Source organism: Paramormyrops kingsleyae, chromosome 4 (genome assembly GCF_048594095.1).
Source record: "Paramormyrops kingsleyae isolate MSU_618 chromosome 4, PKINGS_0.4, whole genome shotgun sequence".
In the NCBI taxonomy this organism is placed as follows: Eukaryota; Metazoa; Chordata; class Actinopteri; order Osteoglossiformes; family Mormyridae; genus Paramormyrops; species Paramormyrops kingsleyae.
In genome coordinates this window covers 13193181-13212636 of record NC_132800.1, presented here as the reverse complement: position 1 = coordinate 13212636, position 19456 = coordinate 13193181, and the positions used below count along the sequence as shown (strand labels likewise).

Genomic DNA, 19456 nt, shown 5'->3' with positions numbered 1-19456 from the left:
TGCAAGAGATTGGGTAACTTACACTAATGAGCACAGGACTAGGAGCTCTACAAACACTGAAACTAGGAAACACCAATCACACATTGGGAACACCATACAGAGGAAATAAATATGGAATAAGCAGAACATAATAAAACAAGGAAGATGCTAAACAGGGAAATAAAGAACTAATAACAAGCACTAAGGAAAAGAGATGACCAATAATTGAATAAAACAGGTAAAGCTGGTTCCTGGCCAGAGTCAAACCCATAACCAGAGGGCTCACAGCCTCTGAGGGGGGGGGGGGGGTACACTTAGCCTGTTGAGTTACACAGTAATCCGGGGAGTTGGGGAAACACAATAGGGATTTAGGATTAAGGTAGAGGAGGGAACTGGATGGCCAGCAGCAACTGCTGGCCAACCGCTGACGACATACTTGGGACAGGTACCGACTCTGGCAGTTACCGGCTAAGCAAGAAATCCAGCTTTGTGATACAGGCCCACCATCTTCCTTTATTAATTAATAAAGACAGTCTTAATTAACAAACAACACACTCATTCTATGTTGCTGTATTGTTTGTCCATCGAGTGGATAAAGAATGAAGGTCATTTAAGAAAAAGGATAAGGATCTTTTGGAGGGAAGATAATTTGGGTCAGGCATCGATCAGACCTGAAAGACACCACACAAGTGTTTACCCACTGTTCAATAAATGTTTCAAGTACATGTGAACAAATTAGGACACCCCATTAAATATTTAGTTATGTATTAAGAAATATCAACATATCAATATAAAATCTTCTTTTCAATTATATTTGTAGTTAAAGGTGATGTAATTATATCACTTATGCAAAAACAAGGGAAAAAATCATTTATTCAACAAAAGAAATTAACTAAGATGCCCATTTCCATTGAGGAAAAAGTTAGGAGGGATATAAGAAGGTCTCAAGAGTTTGGAATCAACAATTCGATTGTCCAGAAAATTAAGTGGAACATTTAAAACAACTGCCAACTTGGCCAGGTCAGGCTGTCCTAGCAAGAGCCCGAGGACAGACACAAGATGCTGAAAGATGTCGCCAAAAATCCTACCATGTCATCACAGGACATACAGAAAGCTCTTGCCACAGAAGGACTCTATTAAAAAGCTGATGTACACTGTGTAGAGACTCACCTTGTAATCTTTAGAGAATGCTGACCAATTACTGCTGTGCACAATGTGATAAGAAACAAGTATGAAGTAGCACCTTGTGTTGGCTTAGAAGTTTCTTAGAAGTTCAGCCGAGACACCAAACAGTAAAAGAGATGATTGACAAACTTATCATATAGGGGTGTGGATTAAGGGAGAAAACAACGACGGTGATTGTCTGAGGGAATGATGATGCTTAAGTGGCGAGATATTGTTACACAATGAGAAAATGTATAAAGATTGGTGTAAAACAGTATTGGACAGACTTGTAAGTGTCCGGCCTTGGTTGTAACTTCATTGTTGCAATAAAGGCTGAATCTGAATATCTACACAAAACTCCTGATTGGCTGGGAAGAAAAAACCACAACATCAGACCTGGTCAATCAGGAAATTACTGAAATAGAACCTGTCTGACAAAGTGAAGTAGGCGAAAAGATCTCAAAAAGCAACACGTCCTGCCACGATCTAAGGAAACTCAAGGACAGATGAGAAACAAAGTCACATAACGCCATAGGTCACAAGTGACATCACCGTGTCCCTGGATGAACAGTGTGACCAGAAGCACCTGGGATTCATTATGCAAAGGGAAAAATGTACCACGATGCTTTTGCACTAATTCGTAATAGAGAATTTAAGAATTTAAAAGGTGCCTGTAATTCAGCGCAGAGGAGAAAAATAACGGGAACAAAAGTGAAAAGCAGCCGCAGCACGGCGACAAATGTGAATAGTGACTCGTGATCTAATCGTGGTTAAAGTGTCACTGCAGAACCGCGTTTTATATGCACAAATATAATGCAGAATGTGCGTTATATCAGAATTCGGTGGCGGCGGGAGCTTGTTCCCTTTCGCTTATCATTTATTATTAAGTCACGTGGATAATATCCCCTAAAACGGTCCGCGGTGCCACTGAGTCCGTGCCCATTTCTGCTTCCTTATTTGACACGAAGTGGATAATTTTCTGTCTGAAAATAAAAGTGAAAGTGATTTAAAGCTGGAATCGCCATTTTGTCAAGACACACGAATAAGATTCTGGAAAAAAATAAAGATATTTTTCATTGCCAGGTAAGATTATAGTTAACAGACTGAACTAATAATAAAATTAACATGTATGACACACTTATATAGAGCGGCGGTGCCACTGATTTAAGCGCTACTTCACTTTTTTGTCTTTCTCCTTTAAAGTAAAACGTCATTTTGTTATTTCTGTAAATTGTAGATTTATTGCCAAAACATTTATCAGTAATACAGTTAAGATGTGTTACATTGCATGTCGATCTATGTGCTGAGCCTGAATTTTGTGCTGGTGCTCCTAAAATTTTCAGTAACTTTCTCAGTACTACTGGAGAAAGTCAGTCTGCAGCCCGGATATGAAATGTGTCAGAGTAACAGAGTGGAGACCCAGTGCGCTGATTCGGTGTAAAAGTGCTGAGTACTAGATATTGTTTATGTATGTATCTATTTACCCTTCATGTTCACAGAGGCCCCAGCAGGAATCATCTGGTCTGGATCGGCACAAAAATGGAGGAAGCTGCTTCTGAAATGCGCCCCCCTGTGGTGTGTAACAGAAAGAGCCCTGAGAGGTAACAGTGTTACAGCCACTAGCATGCATGTCTCTCTGGGTCTATAGTCAGGCTATAACATAAAGTAAACTGGGCTCCTAGCTAGGGCTGGCTCAGTGGGCAGCACTGTAATATGTGTAGCTTAATATAAAGACCTCGCCATCTTCTTTCTTCACCTTTTTCTTCCACAATCAGCCAGTTCTTTTATACTAGACGCAAGTAACAGATCATCCCTCCTATACAAAATGGCCACATAACAAAAAATAAACAAGCAAACAAACATATATATAAAAAGGAGAAAACTACCAAAGACCCATCTAATGATGTAGCTTTTATCAATGATACTAAACCTACAATAATCTAAATTATAGGTGTGACTATTTCATATTAAAGTTAACTGTAAACTAGCCTGTTTACACCAAGAGCTTCACAGCATATCAAAGTACATGAAGGCAGAGCAGAAGCTAAACAGCAGTGTGATGCCGTCCCCATTGTATGAAGTATATTTATACCATGAGGGTTTGTTTCCTCTCGCTGCCCACAGTGTCCTGATGGAGAGAGCAGACTCCCCTGTACCCAGCTGTGTTTCCATGAAGAGTGACAGGTCAATGGAGCCCCCAATCTTCTTCAGAGATGGACCTTTTCCTACAGATCAAAGGTAAATGTGCATTTAAACAAACACTGTTTAAAACACTCAAGCTCTCAGTCAAATGGCAAAGAGACACATACAAGCTATGAGGAAAGAAACTTTATAATGAATGCATAATTTTTTAACTTGTCAAATGCAGTTGTCTTTGAGAATTTAAACAGATGTTCTGTCTGTATTCTGTCTGTGTTCTACACTGTCCAGCCAAAAAAGTCGGCATTTGAATTTAAATCGGCAAATACTTAAAAGCCAATGACTGGATCAGTTTTATATCTCAGCAACGTCGTGCAGCAATAAAGTGAAGTCAGCTGAGAGCCTGAATCTACTGACTGGCCAGGTTATCACATCAATGGATGTTTTCTTTTTATTTAGTCTGTGGTTAATTAATACATAAGTAATACGAGCTGGAGGAGTCAATGATGAACATGAAGTAATAAGTCTTACTATTTAACCTGATGTTTTTCTGAGTTAAATCTGCCTACTTTTTGTAAATGAAGTATAAAATGTTTTAAATAATATGTCCAGTGCCAATTAAGATAAAGGGTCGTGTTCAGCATCTGGTGCAAAGTGGTACCAGGCATGATGCATGTGTCTCTGCCAGCATGAGCCTGATGCTGCTTCCTGTCCAGCTGGGAGTTAAGGGCTTTGCTCAAGGGCCCAAAGACATGTGACTGTTCTGCTGAGGCTGGGAATAAACCGGCGACCTTCTGATCACAGGCCCAGAGGCTTACTCTGCCGAGGCTGGGCGTAAACCGGCGACCTTCTGATCACAGGCCCAGAGGCTTACTCTGCTGAGCCACATGCTGCCCCCCCTCCTCAAAAAAACCCACTGTCGCCTCTGGCTGGCTCTCTGGGGGCATTCGGCAGGGACGATGTGAAGCGCTTCGAGACAATATAATATTGTGAAAGTGCACTAAGTAAATAAATATGCATTGGATTGAATTAGATTAACTTTTCTGCCTTATTCACAGAGACCAAATTGAAGAATGCAGTTCAGATCTACATGATAAATTGGGTTTATCATCCATATTGAAGGTCTGTATTTGTTGCTGATATGTTTTCTTAGCTGTTATGTGAATTAACTTATATTTTATGCAGCTGAATAATAAGAAATTCATCATGTTAAATGAAATATATTTAGAAATATGATTCACATTTAAAACTTTGAAAAAGTTTGGTGCAAGTAGCAATAATTAACTGTGACTGTTTATTTTAGTCACTAGAGGAAAAAGCTGTAAAGTTCCTAAAGGATGAGCTGAAGAAGTTTGTGAGGTACCTAGATCAGAATGACCCAGATTGCTCTGAGCCTCAGCTTGAGGAGGACAATGACCTGGACAGTGATGGTCAGATGCAGAAGACCTTTGGCAGAGAGGGAGCTCTGAAGATCACACTGTACATCCTGAGGACCATGAAGCAAAATGATCTTGCTGACATACTGGAGAAGAGTAAGAGCCTCATGACATTCTGTACATGTACAGTACTGTGCTAAAGTCTTAGGCAGCCAGAGAGAAGGATCTTCATGTTGGTGTGTGAGCCAATCCAAAAACTTTCCTAAAATCACCCCAGTGTTTGCAGAAATCATACATCCATGTATTTTTTGACTTGACCACTACCACACTTCATATGGCTAATCAATATCTCATTGACATTTTTACTAATTTAATTAGTGAATGAAGTGAGCTGGTGGTGAAATGTAAGGAGCACATGGACTGGCTGTGGTGCCCTGAGGAGGTTTGGGGGCTGAAGCGATGCTTTAGGGTTTTTTCTACAGAGCAACTTACTTCCCAGATAAATGGCTTTAAACTCGTGGTGTCAATCGATTCAAAAATAATCCAGTTAATCACAATAATAGGTTGTGATTAATTATGATTAATGACACGTTTAAAATGGTGGTCGGCTATTTGCTAGTAATTTTTGGAAGATGAAACAAATACATGTGTGGTCTTGGAACAAAGAAATGCAGGACAAACTGGTGAAAGGAATCACACGTTTTTTTTTTAATATGACATCTTGGTTTTGAGGATTTATGACTTAGAATTGGAATTCTGGCTTTACAAAAAACATAGCACATACTATAAATACTGTATAACTCATCACATAATGTACTTTTTTCTCTGACCGTTTTCACCAAGAGACCCCCTACCCTCTGTTAAAATGGTTCAGTCTCCCGCTCTGGGCTGCATTTCCCAAAAGCACAGTTGCTGACTTACATAGTTAGGAAACACGCCCCCTGCTGGCAGACGCTCTCTCACAGACCCATAAGCAGAGAGACACCACACTAAACCACCATACTGGCCCTATAATGCGACGTGACGTCACACCTCTGGTCCCGATATACCCGCCCCCCCAATGTTAACACTGTAGCGCCGGTGGGAGGGCTTCCGTATAGCGGGGGCCTATTAGCATATCCCAGGATGCTCGCCGGCCATGTACATAGCCCTGTTGTATCTGTTATTGTAAATCCCTGTGCTGTTCCCCATTGTCCTGTGTGCCCTTGCCTGTGTCTTGCATGAATCCTGCCTGATCCTCACGTGTCTTTAGTCATTATATAAATTACCCACAGTTTGTGTGCCTGACTGTCCGGTATCTGACCTCCCTGTGTTTCCATCTTATGGTGCTTTGGTGCTTGTTGAGTACCTGTGTTAGTCTTTTTAAGGCCTTAATAACAGGACATTGTTCCCCCCTTCAGAAGAGCCTCCTCGTCTTTCGCTGTCGCTGCTCGGTCTGCCGAGAACCACGATACGAGACCTCTGACCCTGGATCAGTGTACAGGATTAATTTACATTTAAAAAAAAAAAAAATAGAACATTAAGGTTTCCTGATTAATCGCATGCATTAACGCGTTAATGTTGACAGCATTATTTTAAACATTTTCTTTGTTTGCCTAACACTTATGCACAATACTGTATGTGGTGTTACAGTAAAATTTGTATGGTAAGACTACATTTCACATTTGTCAAAGTTAAATATCTGGACTTGTATGTGTAAAAAAGTCTGTTTTTGGAAAATATTCTTCCTCTCATACTGATCAGAATCACAGTAAGAATTAATGCATTTTCCTCTCATTACTTTTCAGGACAGCTCATGCCGCAATATCTGCACAGAATCAAAAGTAACCTGAAGCAGAAATTTGAGTGTGTATTTGAAGGGAAAGCTAAGGAAGGACAGCCAACACTTCTCAATGAGATTTACACAGAACTCTACATAACTGAAGGGGGAGCTGGAGGAGTCAATGATGAACATGAAGTGAGACAGATTGAAACAGCATCCAAGAAAAGGCAAACAGAAGATACTACAGTCAAGTGCAATGATATATTTAAACCCTTACATGGGCGTGTGACACCTATCAGAACTGTACTCACTAAAGGGGTCGCAGGTATCGGGAAAACAGTCTCTGTGCAGAAATTTATTCTCGACTGGGCAGAAGGAAAAGCAAACCAGGACGTTCACTTCATATTTGCTCTTCCTTTCCGGGACCTGAATCTGATTAAGGAGGAATACAGTCTGATTGAACTGCTTCACCGCTTTGTCCCAGAACTGAAATCACTTGAATCCACTCAGCTGTTTAAGTACAAAGTCTTGTTCATCTTTGATGGTCTGGATGAGTGTCGCCTTCCTCTAGATTTTCAGAGCAATGAGAGCTGGTTTGATGTAACAGAGAAAACGTCACTGGATGTGCTGTTGACTAACCTCATTAAGGGGAATCTGCTTCCATCCGCTCTCCTCTGGATAACCTCCCGGCCAGCAGCAGCCAATCAGATACCTCCTGACTGCATCAACCAGGTGACAGAGATACGAGGGTTCAGTGATGCCCAGAAGGAGGAGTATTTCAGGAAGAGATTTAGTGATCAGGGTCTGGCGAGCAGGATTATCACACATGTGAAATCATCAAGGAGCCTCTTCATCATGTGCCACATACCTGTGTTCTGCTGGATTTCAGCCACTGTCCTTGAAAGGCTTTTTAGTGAGACTGACAAGGGAGAAATTCCAAGGACTCTGACTGAAATGTACACACACTTCCTGATCTTTCAGGCAAGTTTAAAAAAAGACAAATATATGAAAAACTATGAAACCAAGCTTAAAGAATACAGCAAGGAATTCCTTTTAAAACTTGGTAAACTGGCATTTGACAACCTAGAAAAAGGCAATCTCATATTTTATGAGCAAGATCTGAAAGAGAATGAGATTGATGTCAGTGAAGCTTCAGTTTACTCTGGAGTGTGCACAGAAGTCTTTAAGGAGGAATATGGGTTGTATCAGGAGAAGGTGTACTGCTTTGTGCATCTGAGCATCCAGGAGTATCTCGCTGCTTTATATGTGTTTCTGTCAAACTCATCAGCTGACCTGCTGAAGACTGCAGTGGATCAGGCATTAAAGAGCAAGAATGGACACTTGGACCTCTACCTCCGCTTCCTCCTGGGCCTCTCAACAGACTCCAGTAAAACTTTGTTACAAAAACTACTGGGGCAGACAAGAATCAGCTCACATTCCACTTTTAAAGGATCCTTAAAAAGGCTACTGGGACAGACAACAGCCAAATACATCAAGGAGAAAATACAGGAGAATTTATCTCCAGAAAGGACCATCAACCTATTCCACTGTCTGAATGAGCTGGGTGACAATTCTCTAGTAGAAGAAGTACAAAGATACCTGAATTCAGGAAGCCTTTCAGCAGAAGACCTCTCACCTGCACAGTACTCAGCTCTGGCCTTTGTGATGCTGATGTCAGATGAGGAGCTGGATGTGTTTGATCTGAAGAAATTCTTTAGATCAGATCAAGAGCACTGGAGGCTGCTGCCTGTGGTCAAGAACTCCAGGACGGCTCTGTAAGTGACGTGGGATGGGAAATCATGTCTGGTCTGGCAGTAATACATGAATATTGTTTGAAATGTCTGATGAATATTATTACTTTGATAATCTCAGCTACAGCTGTTTCTATAGCAGTAGCTAATCTGGACCATAGACTTTATAATGACTGAAGGTAGTGATGTAGTAACAAACAAAAAAGTGACGTTTCCGTTCCCATCCAGTCTGCCTTCTGATCACAAGCACAGCATCCTAACCTGCTATAGAAACAGTGAGGGCTCTTTATCCACAGGGTGTATAAGTGGTATGTGAGTGTTATTGTCAGCAGGCGTGTTCATGTGATGGAGCCCAGAGCTGGGAGCTTCTGTATGACTGCTGTCTCTGGCTGCTCACTGTCGCCCTCTGCTGGCCTTAGCTGCTCCTGGCTGAGGAGAGAATAGAACAGAATATCTTTATTGTCACAGTACATGTACAAAGAAACGATGTCTACTTTCCCACCAATAACAACAACTGCAGTTATATATTAACATTGTTTAAAGTATATAATGAAAGTGTAACATTTATTTCCTCTGTGGATTAATCACGAGGCTGGATTTTTTCTCTCCATGACAGTCTGGAAGCCAGATTTTATACTGACTGTCAGTCATGTTAGTGATGTAGTAAAGTGACAGGTTTTCTATGACCTTCCTTTGTGTGACAAACAGCCAAGAGCCAGAATATCACAGAATGTTCAGACTCTGTCCCATGAGTGGAAGGCCGCTGGTTCAGATCTCCTGGCCGGCAGAGTGATGTCATCACTGGGCCCTTGAGCAAATCCCTTAATGCCAATCACTGCAGGGGCACTGGATGCTGGTCGACCCTGCGCTGTGACCCCAAACTTCCTCTCACCTGTGTGTGTCTATGTGTCTCATGGAGCAGAATGGGATGGGTGAAAAGACAATTTCCCCATGGGGATAAATGAAGTATCACTGTTCATAAATATTTCTTTTAAATGAATGTTCCTTTTAAAAGCATATCTGATAGAATTGGTAGTCCAACAGTTAGGGTTTTGGTGATTTTATAAGTTCCCAGGTAAAGCAATTTAGGATTTCACTCACAGGATCAGGAATTCAGTTGTCATTTAAAAAGCATAAACTCCTCTGGACATCATTCAAATCCCACATAAACACACAAACACACACACACACACACACACACACACACACATACATATATCTCAGGCAGGAACTGAACCCGAAGCCTTAGATGTCGGCTGTAGTGCTGATCACTGAGCCACAGCGCTGCTCAGAGCTTTATGAAAATGCTTATGCAGATATTAAAGAGTCTCAGGGTAACTGGCCCTTTAAGATCATTAAACAGCAGTGCATTAAAAATTGGTTTGCAGTTGGTTACCGAGTTTCAAGGACATTGAAACAACAAGATATCTGATATATTTTAATTAACCTGTGTGAATGGATTTTAGAGCATATTCACACTCATGCCCTCATTCAAACTGGCTCTGGAAGATTCTGCACACAAAACCTTTCAGGATATTTGTGCTTTGAAATGAAAATGTTCACTGTATTCTTCATGACAGGGAACATGATGAGCATCAGAGGATTGGCCAACATTAAAAATGTACCATAGTTAATCACTTTTCTAACTGGTGATTTAATTTTTTGTTGTGTTTATCCACTAATTCTCTTTAAACTATAATCTGTGCCTTTTATTATACTGAAAAAAAGTTTGATTGGATATTTTGTATCACTCTGATCACTGATGTGTAGGATTTATACTGGTCTCTGTGTGTGTATAATAACACGGCTTCTTTTGCAGGCTGAACAGCTGTAATCTCACAGAGAAATGCTGTGAGGTGCTGGCTTCAGCTCTCAGATCAAACTCCTCACCCCTGAGAGAGCTGGACCTGAGTGACAATGACCTGCAGGATTCAGGAGTGAAGCTGCTCTCTGCTGGACTGGGGGATTCACACTGTAAACTGGAGATACTGAGGTCAGTATTACTGGGTATTCCACACTGTAAACTGGTGATACTGAGGTCAGTCATATTTGTCCGGTCAAATAGTAAACTGGTATTTCACGGTGACACTGCAACTGGGACACAGATTAAACCACAAGCCAAAGGTATTTGACAGCACAATTGAGACACCCTCCACCCTGCAGACACAGATAGGAGTGTCCTGGGAAGGGCTGAGGGATCAGCCACATGGCCAGTTCATTTACTCTGACTTAAGCTCCTGTTTAGGCCTCTAGATGCAGCAGAAGGACTGTCCCCCACAAACAGTACAGATATTTTATGGGTTCCACTGAAATAAAGGTAGCTGATTACGAGAAAGATCTCGGTATGTATGTTGATGCTTCCATGTCCCACTCGCCAGTGTGGGGAAGCAATAAAAAAGGCGAACAGAATGTTGGGTTATATCTCTAGATGTGTGGAGTTTAAGTCAAGAGAGGTGATGTTACACTTATATAATTCCTTGGTAAGACCCCACCTAGAATACTGTGTGCAGGTTTGGTCACCATACCTCAAGAAGGACATTGCTGCCTTAGAAAAGGTGCAACGAAGAGCTACGAGAATAATTCCTGGTCTTAGAGGAATGTCTTACGAGGAGAGGTTAGCGGAACTGAATCTGTTCAGCCTTGAGCAAAGGAGACTAAGGGGGGATATGATTCAGGTCTATAAGGTTCTAACGGGTCTGGATGCTGTTCAGCCAAATGACTATTTCAATATTAGTCTAAATACTAGAACTCGTGGCCATAAGTGGAAATTAGCGGGAGAACATTTTAAAACAAATTTGAGGAAGCACTTCTTTACACAGCGTGTAGTCAGAGTATGGAATAGTCTTCCTGCTATTGTAGTGGAAGCTAAAACAATGGGTTCCTTTAAATCAGAGCTAGATAAGATTTTAACAACTCTGAGGTATTAGCTAAGTTCTCCCCAAACGAGCTTGATGGGCCGAACGGCCTCCTCTCATTTGTAAATTTCTTATGTTCTTATGTTCTTAATATTATAAGAGCTTCTCATGTCTGAATTGTCTCAGCCAGTAAAGCGGCTGATCCTGAATCCAAGCTGCCTAAGCATGAACTATGTCAGTACTTTATAATATAAAGTGTTTCTTTGACGTTTGCAAGGCAAGTCACAGCACTCACACCATTTCATTCCCACTAAGCAGGTATAGATCTCAGCTTTTTATTTCTCAGAAATGAGGACATGATGCGGATGTTTTGTTTTAATATTGTTATACTGACTTAATATTGTTACACTGTGTACTAGAGTAAATACCTGGTCTGGACTTTTCACAGTTTCATAGCAGAGGAACCTAAATCACATTTCCTCAGGTGGAATTACACCAAATAAAATGCTCCTTTATTTTGGGTACCTGCTGCATGGACCCCTTCCTGTGTCACATCAGCCGCCTGTCAGCTATGAGAGAGGAATCACTCCTGTAATCAGCTCTCATTGCACTGTACACATCTGTGTGGACCACAGTGTTTAAAATGTTCATGTGCTAAGGTCTCTCAAACAGGATTCCTGAAAGTCCTATTGCATCCATAATTTTTTTCAAGATTAACTTTTACCTTCATAATTTGTACGATTTTAATATAAAACACGATGTGCATCAGGTAGGTCGGCCTGACTGGCCTGCATTAGCTGCTGGGGATGTTCACATCTCCTCCGGTCAGAGTTCCTAGTCAGTTTGGGGACACCTGGCAGAAAGATGGCTGACCACTGCCAGTCATTCCTGTTGCTTGTCTAACCCTCTGGAAAACATGACAGAGTCAATATTGTTTCTTTGCCCTGGACACTAAGCAAAGCAAAACTTCCCAGGTTTCACTGATAAAATGTCTTGGCAGTTTCAGCTGCTGCTGAGATGCTCAGCTACAGAACGGAATATTCTGGGCCTTCAAAATACTGCAGCAGTAATTGGTCCACATTCCCTAAAGGTTACAAGGTCACACTCTGTATGGTTCACATCAACTTCTGGTTACATCTTCTTAATGGCGTCCTAATGATTACATTCTCTATGTGTTATACAGTACCATATAATATTCCATATGGACACCCCCAAAGGGGCGGTCTTTATTTTAGGCGGATAAGGGGGGGCATTTAGGAAGGGCAGCTTAAGGGCAGCCGGAGTGTGGATTCTAGCTCCTTCCTCACGCGGCTGGACCCGGCTCCTTGGTCGCTGAGCAGGTGGGGGGTGGTAGTTCCTTCTGGGTGGTCATCCTCCAGGCGTTTGTGTTCAGAGAGAGAGACGACAAGCAGGCTGTTCATCAGTCACCCTCCCCCCCCCCCCCCCCCCCCCCTGCCCACGATGCAGGCTCTGAGCCGTGCTGGGGGAGGCGATCCCGCCCCCTCTCTGGGGCTGTTATCAGCTGCCAGCTGCCTCCTGTTGACATTCCTCACTTCCTCACAGGTGGTTCTGCAGCTGACCGTGGGGATCTTGTGGTTTCTGTCCGGCGCTGTGGTGCTGATCGTCCTCTTTGGGATTTAGCCGACTTTCCTGCCCCTGTGGCGTCACACTGTTTGCTCTTGGCGTCACTGCAGGGCCTCATCCTCTCTGCCATCAGTGCTCTTCTTGTGGCAGGACTGTGGATGAGGGAGTCCAGCTCTAAGTTTCATGCAGTGGGTCACTGTCACTGGATGGTTTAATTTTGAACTGAGCTGATTATTCATGTGTGTTGCTACACAGTCAGTGAGGCTAAAAGGTGAGCTTCAGTGAACAGTGTGTGGGGGCCGCAGGAACAGAGGCACACAGGTGAACCCGGGTGCAGAATAATGCCCCCAAATGGAAGCTTTTTATCAGGAGCAGGGAGAGCAGGGATGGAGGAAAGGGGGGAGGATCTGAATGGCTGCTTTGTCTGGGGGGGTCCAGGCCAGTCGCTGGTCCCAGTCAGGCTGTGGCTTTGGGCACGTCAGCACTGGCGTTTTGATGGGTTGCTGCCACCTGTATTTTGTCTGATATTTAGTGATTTCCTTTCTGCAGGCTGCCATTCTGTAGAGTCACAGAAGAAGGCTGTATTTCCCTGGCTTCAGCTCTGAAGTCAAACCCCTCTCACCTGAGAGAGCTGGACCTGAGCTACAATCACCCAGGAGACTCAGGAGTGAAGCTTCTCTCTGCTCTACTGGAGGATCCCAGCTGTAAACTGGAGAAGCTGAAGTGAGTATAGAATGTGTGTCTGACACGCTACAGATACTTATGCATGTCTGTGAAGAAGAGGCACCAATAAATAAATGGATACAGCAGTACTATGTTATGGCTTAATGGTTAGGGAAGCGCCCTTGTAATTGAAAGATTGCTGGATGGAATCCCTGACCAGCAAGGCACTACTGAGGTACCCTGAGCAAGGTACCGCCCCCAAGCACTGCTCCCTGGGTGCTGAATTAGCTGCCCCCTGCTATGTCACGATGTCACATATGGGTTAAATGCAGAGGACATATTTTGTTGTTGTGCACTGTGTGCTGTGGTGTGTCAACAATAACCACTGATCATTAAATTCTAATTCTAAAATTCTAAATTCTGCTTTTCCTATAGTGTGGACCACTGTGGAGAGTGCAGGACCAGACCAGGCGTACAGAAATGTAAGTGTGTCTGCATGTTCTTATTAATAATGCCATTAAAACCGTTTTATGATTGTATTCATGCAATTGTTGTGATGAGTGTGGCTTTTTGCACTGTATGTAGATGGATTTCCATGTTTGTATTTAGGTGAGTTTCTCTGTGTGTGACAGTTTAGACAGAATCCAAAGGGAAAGAACAAAACAGACAAAACATCCATCCATCCCCGTAACCACTTAATCCCAACTGGGGTCAGAGGGGACTGGAGCCTATCCCAGGAACAAGGGGCACAGGCGGGAACCAACCCTGGGCACAGACACACACACACACACCAATCAGCCTGGCCTGCACGTTTTTGGACCGTGGGAGGAAACCAGAGCCCCCTGCAGAATCCCACACAAACACAGAGCGTGTGAACTCCACACAGAAAGGACTCGGGACCAAACCCAGGACCTTCTTGCCGTGAGGCAGCAGCACTAACCACTGCAGCACTGTGCCGCCCACAGACAAAACAGGCATCACCAAAAATACTATTAATTCATTAATCTTTTTTTTGTACAAACAAATACTTTATAGATGCTTATATCGTCTGTGTGTGGGAGTGTAACAGGGTTAAAATATGTTCTGATACAGTTCTGCGTCTTTGATTTCACAAAGAAATCCTTTGCATTTGTTCTTCATGCACATGTGGTGAGTTTACTTTTATCTTATTGAGATTCATTAGTATTTTCCTAGATGGCACCCGTAGTCTCCCCCAAACCGGGAGAATGGTCTGACTGCAGAACACTGGGCGTCTCCGCTAGGAGGATCTCCACTGTGGAACCAGAAATCACATGATCTCCCCTCCTGGGCCGGACATGACGTTATGCAAACTTCAGAAACAGAGCCGAAGTATAGGATAGAGTTATCATTTTTATTGTTAATAATTATTATTGCATTATTATAATAATTTGTATAATATATGTATATATACATATGTGTCTGTATAATGTTAAACATTATCGCAACATCTTATATATAATTATCCCATATAAAAGTATTATTATTACTAATAATAAATCATAATAATGTACAATAATAATATAGGATAGGATATTATTATTATCATCTCCACTGGGATTATATAGCATCACTCTGTATAACGTAGGATATACCACCACTAGGGGGCGCCGAATCACATGACTTCCACAATAGCGTGGAGTGGCGTCAGTGCAAGATCGTGAACTAACTTTAATAATCCAGCCTGCTGAGTTCTCTTTAGTAGCGTCGTGTCCGGGCAGGAGTGGAGTTTCCAGCCCCACAGTAGAGACCCTCCTGGCGGAGTTTGCAGCCAGATGTAATCAGTTCGTGCTCTTTATCTTTCTCTCTTCTAAACCGGCGCTGATGCCGAACTCTGCTCAGTCTGCGGGTAGCGCTGCTGTGAAGAGGCTTGCGGTTCGAAGGAAGGTTATATTTTAAACTAAAGACGCTCACTTTTAGTATTAATCTCTGATGCCGTCTTGTGGTAAATATGCTTGTGATGAATATGTCTGATGAATGTCGCTGCTTTGTAATTTTATTTATCCGTAATTAAGCTGTTAGTTTAGCTCGCGCAGCATTTCCCGCCGGCGTCGCGCGCCGTCCGATATTTCCTGAGCTATTTCATAAACTTCAGTTCCCGCTTCGTTAAGGGAAGCTGTGCTGTTTTTATATTGTACAGAAACATAAAGTACAGGCTGCCTGATGGTATTAATAATAATAATTCTTCCTCTTGCCTACAGACTCCTGCCAGCTGACGCTGGACCCCAACACAGCAAACAGAGTCCTGTCTCTGTCAGAGGGGAACAGGAAGGTGACATGGGGGGCAGAGCAGCCATATCCTGATCATCCAGAGAGATTTGACTGCTGGCCCCAAGTTCTGTGCAGAGAGAGTCTGACTGGTCGCTGTTACTGGGAGGCGGAGTGGAGTGGAGATGTAGCCTGGATAGGAGTGACTTATAAAGGAATCAGGAGGAAAGGAGACAGTGATGACTGTCTGCTTGGATTCAATGACAAGTCATGGATGCTGTTCTGCTCTCCTGAGAGTTACTCTGTCTGTCACAATAATAGACAGACTGTCATACCCATAAAGCTCTCAGGCTCCCGCAGAGTAGGAGTGTATCTGGACTGGGCGGCTGGTACTCTGTCCTTCTACAGAGTCTCCTCTGATGGACTGACCCTCCTGTACAGCTTCACCTCCTCATTCACTGAACCCCTCTGCCCAGGGTTTTATGTTTATAACTCCTCTGTGTCCCTGTGCATGCTGGGATAGCTCACTGTGTGCTGGAGGAATCATTTTTACCTTATCAGAGTGTCACATGTCGCTGCTTCTCCATGGCAAAAAGGTAAAATCTCTGCTTTTTAACCTTTATAATCCTTTTTACTCTGAAATGTATGTTTGACAGAAATAAATGTCTGTGTTCAGGGAGCTGAATAAACATGAAAAATATTTAATAGTTTTTCTCTCTGATTAAAATGCAACTAAATGTAATCCTGATGACTGGGGGGGCCTTTCCCCCTCCCCTGTATATGTACATTTTATATATTTATGCCTATTTACTGTATTTCCTGCCTGTACAATGACAATAAAGGCTTTCTGTTCTGTCCTATTAATGTCCTGCTTCAGCGTCACCCAAAGCATAACTGAGTAACATAATGAAACCACAGTCTGGTGGATTAAGTTAAATTCACTTTACTGCTGCAGCTGAACATAACTTACACAATGACACTAAATCAATGTATATAATAATCATTTAACTGGAGACATAACAGAAACAAAAAACTTTAAATTATATTGTGTTACTGCTCTGGTTCAGTGGATTAAAGTAAATAAAATTATTAATTTATTATATAAAAATTTATTTTATGAAACAATTATTAATTACTTTAATTAAGAATAAAGTACTATTATGGTACTCTCTCTCTCTATATATATATATATATGTGTGTGTGTGTGTGTATATATATATATATTCATTCATACATACATACACATACACACACAAATAGCACCCAGATAGATCACACACACAGGTTTGTAATTATATCTTTGTGTGGACTCTCCATTCATTACTATGGGGAAAATCTAATTAGCATAACAACCTTAACCGGGCACAGTATATGGGTAAGTGTGTGTGTATGTGCATGCATAGTGTAACTGGGCACTGTACGTGTGTGTGTGTGTGTGTGCTCTAACTGGGCGTTCGGTGTGTGTGTGTAGGTGTATATGCTCTAACTGGGTGCTCTGTGTGTGTGTGTGTGTGTGTGTGTGTGTCCTTGTCACTGCACTGGGACACTGGGATCCACACTGACCACAGGGTGGACTAACCTGTTGGCCACACCAACACCTCTTCCAGCAGTAGCCCAGCTTTCCTAGTTGGTCTCCCATCCAAGTACTGGCCAGGCCCAAAGCTGCTTCAGATGCATTACCTGGTCTGGCCTGCAGGTGGTGTGGCTGCTGACGTCTCAAAAAGAAAGAAAGTGATTGATCAATCAATCAAATAAACAGTATATGATAACTGTTGAAACACTTTACCATGAAATGTAGGTAATGATTCAAATCCTTAAAAATCTTTTTGTATTAGTGAGCAGGACCAGGTGACAAACTGTTTCTGTCAGTGTTCTAGGGTTCTAGGTAGCTCTTATTAATATTTTACATTATGTATCTTACATTTGCAATGAGGACATTGTGGAGGACAGTTTGTTTGAAATAACATGTATTATAAAGCTACTTTTCATGCATATTTATGCCTATAATGTTCTGGGGACAGAAACGGCACGGATTTGGCAGAATGCCCCGAAACGGCTCGTCCATGAGGATCCTGTGGCTGCGGTAACGTTAGCTGTATGTTCCATATTCAGTCCTCCGGCTGTAGCATCATTCAGCATTTCAGGTAGAGGTCGACCGATGTATCGGGCCGATATTTGGCATTTTGTAATGCAGTGGTTCTCAACCTTTTGCAAGCTGGTCCCCCCCAAAGCTGGCTCATTGCAGTTGGGGCCCCAAACATTTATGCTTTATTATTGTTTGACAGACACACACACACTCCCCCTCCCTCCCTGTCAGTTTCCCAGACACACACACACTCCCCCTCCCTCCCTGTCAGTTTCCCAGACACACACACTCCCCCCTCCATCCCTGTCAGTTTCACAGACACACACACACTCCCCCTCCCTCCCTGTCAGTTTCCCAGACACACACACACTCCCCCCTCCCTCCCTGTCAGTATCACAGGCACACACACTGCCCCTCCCTCCCTGTCAGTTTCCCAGACACACACACTCCCCCTCCCTCCCTGTCAGTTTCCCAGACAAACACACACTCCCCCTCCCTCCCTGTCAGTATCACACACACACACACACTCCCCCTCCCTACCTGTCTGTTTCCCAGACAAACACACTCCCCCTCCCTCCCTGTCAGTTTCCCAGACACACACACACTCCCCCTCCCTCCCTGTCAGTTTAACAGACACACACACACTCCCCCCTCCCTCCCTGTCAGTTTGACAGACACACACACACCCCCCCTCCTTCCCTGTCAGTTTGACAGACACACACACACTCCCCCTCCCTCCCTGTCAATATCACAGACACACACACACTCCCCCTCCCTCCCTGTCAGTTTCACAGGCACACACACACACACTCCCCCTCCCTCCCTGTCAGTATCACAGACACACACACACTCCCCCTACCTCCCTGTCAGTGTCACAGACAGACACACACTCCCCCTCCCTCCCTGTCAGTTTCACAGACACACACACACTCCCCCTCCCTCCCTGTCAGTTTCACAGACACACACACACTCCCCCTCCCTCCCTGTCAGTTTCCCAGACACACACACACTCCCCCCTCCCTCCCTGTCAGTTTCCCAGACACACACACACTCCCCCCTCCCTCCCTGTCAGTTTAACAGACACACACACACTCCCCCTCCCTCCCTGTCAGTTTCACAGACACACACACACTCCCCCTCCCTCCCTGTCAGTTTCACAGACACACACACACTCCCCCCTCCCTCCCTGTCAGTTTCACAGACACACACACACTCCCCCCTCCCTCCCTGTCAGTTTAACAGACACACACACACTCCCCCTCCCTCCCTGTCAGTTTCACAGACACACACACACTCCCCCTCCCTCCCTGTCAGTTTCACAGACACACACACACTCCCCCCTCCCTCCCTGTCAGTTTCACAGACACACACACACTCCCCCCTCCCTCCCTGTCAGTTTAACAGACACACACACACTCCCCCTCCCTCCCTGTCAGTTTCACAGACACACACACACTCCCCCTCCCTCCCTGTCAGTTTCACAGACACACACACACTCCCCCTCCCTCCCTGTCAGTATCACAGACACACACACACTCCCCCCTCCCTCCCTGTCAGTTTGACAGACACACACACACTCCCCCTCCCTCCCTGTCAGTTTGACAGACACACACAAACTCCCCCTCCCTCCCTGTCAGTTTGACAGACACACACACACTCCCCCTCCCTCCCTGTCAGTTTGACAGACACACACACACTCCCCCTCCCTCCCTGTCAGTTTCCCAGACACACACACACTCCCCCCTCCCTCCCTGTCAGTTTCACAGACACACACACACTCTCCCCTCCCTCCCTGTCAGTTTCACAGACACACACACACTCCCCCCTCCCTCCCAGTCAGTTTAACAGACAAACACACACTCCCCCTCCCT

General features: G+C 43.7%; 1 protein-coding gene across 4 annotated transcripts; it reads left to right on the top strand.

Annotated features, from left to right (window-relative positions):
* The first annotated feature begins 2642 nt into the window (after positions 1 to 2642).
* Positions 2643 to 16363, top strand: LOC140588730 (NLR family CARD domain-containing protein 3-like). Of its 4 annotated transcripts, none has more exons than XR_011989917.1 (10): positions 2643 to 2744; positions 3268 to 3381; positions 4341 to 4404; positions 4586 to 4814; positions 6446 to 8195; positions 9991 to 10164; positions 13160 to 13333; positions 13709 to 13755; positions 14366 to 15068; positions 15493 to 15608. XR_011989917.1 is itself a non-coding variant. In XM_072710676.1 (10 exons), exons 1-9 carry the CDS (start codon positions 2683 to 2685, stop codon positions 14377 to 14379), a joined length of 2628 nt encoding a protein of 875 aa, XP_072566777.1. In that variant the 5' UTR covers positions 2643 to 2682; the 3' UTR covers positions 14380 to 14422; positions 15493 to 15526. The 4 variants fall into 4 exon arrangements, 2 of the variants coding, with proteins under 2 accessions (XP_072566777.1, XP_072566776.1); XR_011989918.1 differs by having other exon boundaries at positions 13906 to 14422; positions 15493 to 15575; XM_072710676.1 differs by having other exon boundaries at positions 14366 to 14422; positions 15493 to 15526.
* Positions 16364 to 19456: the final 3093 nt, after the last annotated feature.